Raw genomic sequence first — 10,137 nt, 5'->3', positions numbered from 1 at the left:
AATGCTCTTACTATTTTTAGAATATTGTCCAATTTGATATCTTTAGGAATTTTTCATAAAACTTTAGATAGGGAGTCTTTATTAACTCCTATTTCCTGAATGGAGAAGTGAGAACTGTTTTTCTCCTCCATTTTTCTTCTACTGTATCCTGTTATAATAAAACAAATTGTTGCTTTTAAAAATTAGAGTGAGGGGGCCGGGAGTTTGGCCTGATGGTAGAGTGCTTGCCTAGCATGCACGAAGACCTGGGTTCAATTCCTTGGTACCACATACATAGAAAAAAGCCAGAAGTGGTGCTATGGCTCAAGTGGTAGAGCTCTAGCCTTGAGAAAAATTCAAGAACAGTGCTCAGGCCCTGAGCTTAAGCCCAGGCCTGGCAAAAAAAAAAAAAAAAAAAAAAAAAAAAAAAAAAAAATTAGAGCCAGGCATTGGTAACTTATGCCTTAATCCTAGCTACTCAAGAGGCTGAGATCCGAGTATCAAGGCTCAAAGCCGGTCCAGACAGGAAAGTCCATAAGATCCTTATCTCAAACTAACAACCAAAAAGCCCGATGTAGAGCTGTGCTTCAAGTGGTTGAGTGACAGCACTCATGCTGAGTTCAAGCCAAAGTGGAGGTGAGGAAAGTGGGAAGGGAGGGGTGAGAGAGAAGGAAAGAAAAAGAAAGGAAGACAGGAAGAAAGGAAAGAGGAAAGGTTAAAGCACTTTGGTTTTGTCATGTTGGTAGCCAATTTGCACGATTCACATCCCTGCTTCTATAATTCAAACAAATTTAACTTTCATATGATACGATTATCTCAGTACTGTCTAACTATAATATTTTATGGCCATGAGTAATCAGTTTCACCTATCTATGAATCTTGGCCTTTTCACTTTTTAAAAGTTCATTTGTAGCCAGGCACGGTGGCTCATGCCTATAGCTACTCAGGAGGCTGAGATCCAAGTACCCCAGCCCCAGGTACAAAAGGACCTGAGACTCTTATTTCCAAATAACCTCTAGAAAACAGGAAATGGGGTTTGAGCCAATCAAGGGGTAGGGCGGTAGCCTTGAGCTGAAGAGCTCACAGACAGCGCCCAGGCCAAGTTCAAGCCCCATGACCCACAAAAAAAAAAAAAAAAAAAGTTCATTTGTAGCTGGCCTGGAGGAATCGTTCAAGCAGTAAAATGCTAGCCAGGTACAAAAAAAGTCAGTAAGAGTGAGAGGTCCTGAGTTCATGTCCTGGTACCTTAATACACAGACATATGTAGATGTTCATATGTAGATGTGCTTCATAAAACTTCCATAACAAAGTTTCTACTTTGTCTAGTTTCTCTATTAAGATAGTGATATGTTCCCATATAACTACTAAATTAGTAAAGAACAAATCTTTAGGCAAGACAATTTCATTTAGTTATCTTTCCTAGTTTATATTGGTTATTAGAATAGTATAGGAAGAAATCAAATATCTGTAACATATTAGTGTCCAAATCCATAAACACTTCATCTTACAAAGTTTCATAACATAAAATACTGGACTCAGGACTTCATTGTAGCAATACTGAATAAATAGAAATCACAATTAAATGACGCTATCTGAATCTATTCCAAACTAATCTAGATTATCGGAAAGAACACTTCAACAAAAACACATTTAATTTAAATCTAAACCCAAACAACTATAACAGTAAAAGAAATATTTAAAATTATTTACAACTTTGCAGAATGTTTCAATAAAAACTGAGAAATTATTAGTTTCATACACTTAAATGTATTCGAGAAAAATCCACAATCTACTCGCAAGTCTCAGGGTTCACTAAGTGTATAAACATCCATTTAACAATGATCTGCTTTAAGCTGTTGGATTTCCTATATACTTGAATGTTTGCAAAAAAAGTGGCTTTAGGTTTAGTCAGTTATCTTTCCATAAAGGTCAAAAAGGAAAATATTTGACTTTTTGGCCACAATAGTGTTCCTACCTGTAATATTTATCTTTTTCTTAGTCTTTAAAATTCCTTTGAAAATGTAATAAAAAAAAAAATTGTCAGGCCGGAAGCATAGCCTAGTGGTAGAGTGCTCTTGCATCCACAAAGCCTTGGGTTCATTCCTCGATACCACATACACAGAAAAAGCTGGAAGTGGCACTGTGGCTCAAATGGCAGAGTGCTAGCCTTGAACAAAAAGTGTCCAAGGTAGGGGGAGGGAAATGGGGACCAAGACATGAGAAAGGGTATCAATGTATGTGAATTAATGCACCTCCTATGTGGCAAATATGTAATCCTTCTTTTAATTACAATAAAAAATATATGAAAAAAAAAAAGTGTTCAAGGACAGTGCCCAGGCCCTTAGTTCAAGTACCATGACAGGCAAAAAAAAAAAAAAAAATGTCCAAAAAGAAATGTACTCATTGTCCTCTTAAGTTAACTCTATACATCACCTTTATAGTAACAATAAAAATAAAAATAGGGTCAGGAGTTTGGCCGAGAGGTAGAGTACTTGCTTAGCATGCATGAAGACCTGGGTTGGATTCCTTGGTACCTCATACACAGAAAAAAGCTGGAAATGGTGTGCGTGGCTCAAGTGGGAGAGTTCTAGCCTTGAGAAAGCCCAAGGACAATACTCAGCCTGATTTCAAGTCCTGGGACAAGCAAAATAAATAAATAAAATAAAAACAAATGTAAAAATACATTCTTAGGCTGGGTGGTGGTAGCTCATGCCTCTAATCCTAACTACTCAGGAGGTTGAGATCTGAGGATCGTGGTTCAAACTCAACACAATCAATAAAGTATATGCCCTGAGACTCTTAACCTCCAGAACACCTCCAGTGTCTCAGTGGCTCAAAGTGGTAAAGGGCTAGCCTTGAGTCTGTGACTCTTATCTCTAACCACCCAAAATCCCAAAGTGGTGCTCAAGTGATGATAGAGCAGAGGTCTTGGGTAAAAAAAAAGTTAAAGGGCAGCATCCAGGTTCTGAGTGCAAGATCTAATTCAGACACAAACATAGAGGGAAAGTATATTCACTGGGTATAAGTGAACTCACAATCAGCAATCTTAGCATTCTGGAGGCAGAGAGAAGAGAACTGAGTCTGAGGCCAGCCTGGTCTACAGTGAGACCCTAATTCACAAAAACAAGGCAAAGCAATTAAAGTACTGTCTACAATCTCAAAGTGGTTAGTTCTTACAGTCTAATTCACTCTAATTCTCTTGAAGTTTATCTTTAGCTGATGTAGTAACAAATCGCAGTTTTAATTCCTAAATCCTACTATAGACTACTTCTGTGTTCTTTGATCTCACCTACACTCAGTGTCCTCTGCCAGCTCAACCAGTCTGGCAACTTTGAAGTCTGGCAAAGCTTAGAAATTACTTTGCTTCCTCCCCTCTGCCCCACCCCCCTCCCCACCCACCCAAGGTGGGAGCAAGCGTGCAAGGGTACACACACTTAACAGTAATGGGGTTTGAACTCAGAGCCTCCTGTTTGCTGGTCAGGCACGCTTTACTACTTGAGCTATACCATTTATAAACTTGCAAATACTATAGTACTGTCTCTGCCATTAAACAAGCAAAAGGCTAAATTCTATTAAACGCTAAATTTTAATTACAATGATTAGTCAGATTTAAGTTACTTGTAATTGCTCTATGTGGCTTTTATAATTTCTACTTCTGAGCTTACTATAACCCTTATATATATTATAGAGAATAGAGACAGACAAGTGAGACAGAGACAGATCTGGGAATTTAATGTAACTGGAGATTTAAGTAAGTCCTATATTATTTCTAAGCTTAAAGCATTATGAACCATTACAGAAAATATTTTCTGCTATTATCACTGGAAAATCAAGTGTGGCTATCTTAACACACACACACACACACACACACACACACACACACACACACACACACACACAATATAGGACATTACAAAATCAAACTATAAAAACTGGTGGTAGAGGGGCCAGGAGTTTGGCCTAGTGGTAGAGTACTTGCCTAGCATGCACGAAGACCTGGATTCAATTCCTTGGTACCACATACATAGAAAAAGGCAGAAATGGTGGTGCCATAGCTCGTGGTAAAGCTCTATCATTGAGAAAGCCCAAGGACGGGGCTCACGCCCAGGACTGGCAAAAAAAAAAAAAAAATGGTGGTAGAGGAGAATGCTTACAAAAGTTTAAAAAAATTATCCAAGTTACTCATTTGTAATTTTCATTTGTATAGGGCTATAATTCTGTCCAAATCAGATAAACAACTCTGACCTGTACAAGAAACTTTTAAACTCCAAGTCTACTACCAAAGGTAGTACATTGGGCCTACATCTCTGTAGATCTCTGTAGCTACACAATCCTGATCTTTTTAAAATGCTACAATTTGCAATTTGAAAAGTGAAAACCTTACTTTTAAATGTCTTTCAGCTGTTTTTGTGCCACAAAATAAGGTTTGATGAAACTAAAACAGGGCAAACCTCTTTAAACAGCCAGAACTTACAAAAACCTGACTCTCCTTTGTTGTCCTGGTTCTTATTAAAGCCAGGGATTTCCAAACTGTCAACTTTTTACCACATAATCCTGGAGAATAACATGGCCAGACACACCAACACACCCCACTTTTCTAATTCAACCAGTAATATAACGTGAGAAACGGCGCTGTGTAATTCCTTTATTTTCTGCATCTTAGTGCTTTACCAACACTACAACCATAAAGAACACAATTCCAAGTACTGTACTTTAGTTTGGGAAGATCACGGTCTACAGACTCATTTACTTAAGACAAGATTAATCTCATTCAAAACTTACTGCAATTTATAATTTCACATAAATACAGAAATTGATGCAATTAAACAAGAATTTCAGGATTTTTTCATTACTAGATTATACTTTTTTGCAGGCTAGGAGTACCTGCTCCATAATCACCAATAGTTATGATTCAATTTAACTACATCAATTATAAATCTTTCATACTCTTATTAAAAGAAAATGTAAGTGAAAATTACAATTTCTTTCCAAAAGGTTTAGGGTTTTCCAAATTTCAAATATTTTCTTTCCCCCTCCCCCCTTTTCAGACATCTCAAATAAACTAAAAGTAACCACGTCTCACCTGCAACATTCAATAAGAGCAATCACTTGATGTATAAAATTTTAACTGTGTCCCCCAGTTATTTTAAGACAAAAAAATGGCTGCTTATCAACCTGTCTGTCACAAGTTAGAAACACTACATTTAAGAATTTCACATGAGGGTTTCAAGTTTCCTCCAGTTTAGGCATTTATACCTTTGTGCTTGTTTTGAATCAGGATGTTACTATAGCATTGATATTTGTATAGCCCATGTTTATGTACCTTAAAATGTAATCACTTAAAAACACTAAGAATTAACATTTATGGTGGAGCTTCAGGAATTATAAAGAGCAACCAAAAATTTCTTAAATGTGTTTGTCAGCCTCATCTTTAGCGATACTTTTAAAGTGACACTGAGAACTTTAGTTGCATCTTGAATTCAAAAATTCCTCTGCACCAGCAGGAGCCTACAACGTAGCACCTTTTCTCATTTGCTTTAAGTAAAATGTTTTATTTTGAACACTTGCTTTTGTAATACCCTTCTGCATCTCATATATCTTTGGTAAAAGCTCCTACAATATGGCCAAAACATGAAGGACCAATACTGTCCAACTATACCATGATATCCGGTTCAATTTGTTTTCAGATACCCTCATAAACAAAAAACCATTCCACCTTTTTCTATATACTGCCTTTGCAGTCTAAATTTCTGAGATTCCCTAAGTATTATTCCTTGAGGATCACTAAAATTAATCCTTAAGGCCATGTAAGAACCAGATGTTGCCTTCCAGTTCTGAATCAAGCATTAACATTTGGTTCAAAATGTTAGTGGTCTCAATCTAGTTACAGGTCCTAACCAGTCTTGTTAAGATCTGGATATCACCAGTGAGCACACTGCTTACCCTTAAAGTTAGTTTACATTCATTGTCATCTTGTAGAGAAGTTCTGTCTCTTCACCCCTCTTCCCCTTTTAATTCTCATCCCTCAAGTCTGGACACCATTCATTCCTTAAAGATGGTGTCCTAAGGGAACCAACAGGGTATCTATTTGCATGAGTTAACCCTACAATCAAGTAAAATGAACTTTTATTATTTTTTCCAGTGTTCTAATTAATGGAGATGTGATCACTCACCTATGAATGATTTCACCTTAAATCAGTTGCTGCAATGAGAAAACAGGAATGTGTATTTTTCCAACTAGGTAAAAGGTGCATATAACTTGAATTGTTTTCTTTTAAGTGAAGAAAGTAAAGTTTTAGTAATTTTAAAACTATTGGTCTCAGACATTGAAATAATAGCATATATTCCAGTTTTGCCCAAAGTTACTTAAAATATCTACAAATATTTCATCTGTGTGGCATCTACCATTATTGCTCCATTTTCTGGAAAGTGTATATTTTTAAGATAAGAAAGGAGGAAAAAAAGCATAGCAAAGCTGCTAATAACTTTGTGGTGTAAAACAATCTACGTCCTTGACTAGTTACACTTTTCATTATTTTTATGCAGCATAAGTTAGCTATGTTTTGAGGAACTTGGGTTTTATTCCTACTCATGCATGATGTATGTTTCAGAACTTAGGTGCTGCCATTTCAAAGAACCTCTTACAATTACCTGTTTTAACATACTGATGTGCAACTGGAACATATTACATTGGTATTACTCATTATTTGCCACTGTGGGCTGTTTACCATACTGGTCTTAAGATATAAAAGGTCACATTTGAAATTACTAAGTTAGAGCTAACACGGGAGGAGAGGAGGCCTTAAATATAAAAGACAAACGGCAGTTTGATTAAGCAATAATTTTCAGTTTACTAGATGAAACAGACTTGCAACATAGTCTGCATGAATGCAAAATAAGCCATCTACAGCAAGTGATAAGGAAACTGGGCAAAAGGAAAAAAGCATACATTGGAGAAAAAGATTCTCTCGAAATAAAAAAATCAAACCATTATTATAAAGGACTTTACCAAGAAATGCTATATTTCCCCCACCCCATTTGCTGGAAGTCAGTAAGAGCATCTAGCACTGTGTTCAGGTCAAATGTCAGATCTGAGCATACTAACGCAAAGCCAAAAAGAAAAAAGGGAAAAAAATAAAATAAAGGAAAAAGAAAAAAAAGGAGAGTGAAACCCCCAACCCCCACCCCTAAAACGTAGAACAGTAACTCCAGAGTTCAAATTCAAAAGAGAAAGTGGCCATTGAAGAGGTGATGATGGTGGCGATAATCCTATGAATGGGTTTTTGATGTCTCTCCTTCCGGGGATGGTGGAGAATGCTCATTAGGATTTGTAGTTAGAGGTTAACCATGTGAGCCCCTCATAGAGTCCGTCCCCCGAGGTGGCACAGGAGGGCTGCACATACCAGTTCCTGTCCCGAATCCGGGTCAGGCCCAGTTTCTCCTGGATCTCGTGGGGTTTCATGGCATCAGGCAGGTCCTGCTTGTTGGCGAAGATGAGGATTATGGCGTCCCTCATCTCCCGGTCATTGATAATGCGGTGCAGCTCCTGGCGGGCCTCGTCGATGCGGTCGCGGTCGGCGCAGTCCACGACGAAGATCAGGCCCTGGGTCCCGGTGTAGTAATGCCGCCAGAGCGGCCGGATCTTGTCCTGGCCGCCCACATCCCACACGTTGAACTTGACGTTTTTGTAAGTCACCGTCTCCACGTTGAAACCCACGGTGGGAATGGTGGTCACCGACTGGCCCAGCTTCAGCTTGTACAGGATCGTGGTCTTGCCGGCTGCGTCCAGGCCCAGCATGAGGATCCGCATTTCCTTGTTCCCGAAGATTTTGGATAGCACCTTCCCCATCGCGTCGGAAGAGCCGGGGCCGGGGGCATTCAGGTGTCCCGGGTCCCCTCTACCAACAACGCCGCCGCCGCCGCCGCCGCGAGACCGAAACGGAGCCTGGCCGCCGCGAGGGCGCACGAGCGGCCCGCCTGGAAGTCGCCTCCTGGAGGGGTGGGGAGGGTGCAGAGGCCGGGGCCCGTCGCTCACTCGGACATCGCCGGCCACACGACTCGAAGCCTCCGATCGCCGCCGCCGCCGCCGCCGGGGGCCCCCGAGTCCGCGCTGGGAGAGCCGCCGCCCTGCTGAGGCGCGGCCCGGCCCGGAACTGCCCTTCCCCCCGCAGGCGCCGCGCGAGCGCCGCCGCCGCCGCCGCCGCCGCGCTTCCCGCTCCGCCGCCTCGGCCTCGCCCCGCCGCCGAAGCCTGAGGGCCGCTCGCTCGCCTGCCCGCCCGCCGGTCCCCCAACACCGGGCTCACCACCGACCCAGACCACCCGAGCAGAAGCGCGGCGTCGGCGCCCCGTCAGGTCATGGATCCTCGCGGGAACTCGGTGCGCCGCCTGCGGAGACACAGAGGGGGAGAAGGGAGTTACCGCGGGAGCTCCCGAGGGCAGCGGAGGCCGAGGTGGCCCGCCGTTCCAGCCCGGCCCGCGAGGTTACCTCCAGCCGCCGCCCCGAGCGCGGGCTCCCTCCGGCCTCCACCTCCTCCTCCTAGCTCTGGCCGCCGCCGCTGCCGGAAAAGGCGCCGAGGAAACCGCCTCACTTCCCCTCCCGACTGCGCAGGCGCAGCGGAGGCCGACCGTTCGGACCGGAGCGACCTCTGGAAGGAGAGTGGCCCGCGCGCCTGGCGTCACGGGCGTCACGGGCGTCACGGGCGCCACGCGCCGAGGGGGCGGGGCTACGGCGGCTGGGAGGGCTCGAAAGTGCGGCCCGCGCGGAGCCCGCGCCCACCTGTGGCGCTTCTCGCGTCTCCTCACCGGGGTGCGCTTCGGTCCGCCGTCGTCCGGTGGGATCTGGAGAGCAGTCGCCCTGGGCGAGGGACGTCTCGGGGCCGGGGGAGGGCCTTTCGCCACGCCAAGTCGGAGCCCGACTTTGCCTCCCGCCCGCCCCAGGCTTTGAGCGCCCTCCGTCGCCCTCGGGAGCTGTCTGCTTTTTCTTTTCTATTTTCCTTAGGCCTGGGCTTCCCGCTTCCGCAGAGGTCCGCGAGAGCCCGGGTGGGTCCCCCGCCGGCTCCGGGCGCCGGAAGGCCTGCCGCGGACTGAGCCCCCGCCCTCCCCGGTCTACTCTGACGCACGCGCTAACTCCCCTAGTTGGCTATCACTGGACTCCACTGGGACCTGGGCACTCCACCTTGCCGCAGTTTTCTCTCCAGCTGGTTCTAAGGGTTAGTGATAAAGGCGGGCGTAAGGTTGAAAGAAGGTGAGAAGGCACACGCTGTTTTCTTTTCCAGCCTGGTGGTTTGAAATGATTAGTTTCATCAGTTTTTCATAGAGCGGAATGTCAGAATGATGAATATCAAGAGTGTCTCATCAGGCTATGTAAATAGATTAGTTTAATAATTACATCACAAAACAAGAGACGCCAGAAAGTAAACTGAAAATTTTAAATTTCATGTATCATGCCAACTTTAATGTTAATGAAGTGAAACACCTGCATGATCAAGCTGTCCTGTATACCTAAATGAACATGTTGGAATGAAAGTCCCTTGTACGTCTAACGATTCCAGTAAAACCAAGTCTTCAAAAGCAAACAACTTAGGTAACGACTAGATCATACTGCCGATGAAACTTTTTTGATTGCTTATGAAAATAATTTTTAAATTTCCATTTTGAGAACATCTCCATTTGCTGAAGTATTTTACAGGTAAACTGAAAATAGTGTTTATGAAAAATTATTTCACCCCTCAGCTGGCACTGTCTCATAATGTTTTAAACAGACAAAAGCTCCAAAACTAGAAAAATGGATAATAGCCTGGTGGTGGTGCTCAGCTACTAGGGAGACAGGAACATTTAAGGCTAGGAAGAAAAAAAACAATCTTGAGAACCTACCTGGAAAAACAAAAAACATTGACTAAAAGTAGAGAGTACTAGGGAGCATGACTCAGTAGTAGAGCACTTTTCAAACTTTATGTCCTGCGTTCAAGCCCCAGTACCACACACATACACACACACACAAGGGGGAAGTGAAGAAAATGTTAATCTTAGTCTTGTGCCCATGGCTCACTCCTGGAATCCTAGTTACTCAGGAGGCTGATATTTGAGGGTCATAATTCAAAGTCAGCCCAGGAAGGAAAGACCATGAGACTATTTCCAACAAACTACAAAAAAATAAAA

At 43.0% G+C, this 10,137-nt stretch overlaps 1 protein-coding gene across 1 annotated transcript; it reads right to left on the bottom strand.

Annotated features, from left to right (window-relative positions):
* Positions 1–4,608: 4,608 nt before the first annotated feature.
* Positions 4,609–8,082, bottom strand: Arf6 (ARF GTPase 6). The gene has a single exon (XM_090345054.1). It carries the CDS (start codon positions 7,826–7,828, stop codon positions 7,301–7,303), a length of 528 nt encoding a protein of 175 aa, XP_090201180.1. The 5' UTR covers positions 7,829–8,082; the 3' UTR covers positions 4,609–7,300.
* Positions 8,083–10,137: the final 2,055 nt, after the last annotated feature.

Source organism: Megascapheus bottae, chromosome 14 (assembly GCF_031878675.1).
Source record: "Megascapheus bottae isolate mThoBot1 chromosome 14, mThoBot2.hap1, whole genome shotgun sequence".
Classification (NCBI taxonomy): Eukaryota; Metazoa; Chordata; class Mammalia; order Rodentia; family Geomyidae; genus Megascapheus; species Megascapheus bottae.
This window is presented reverse-complemented; position numbering and strand designations above follow the sequence as displayed.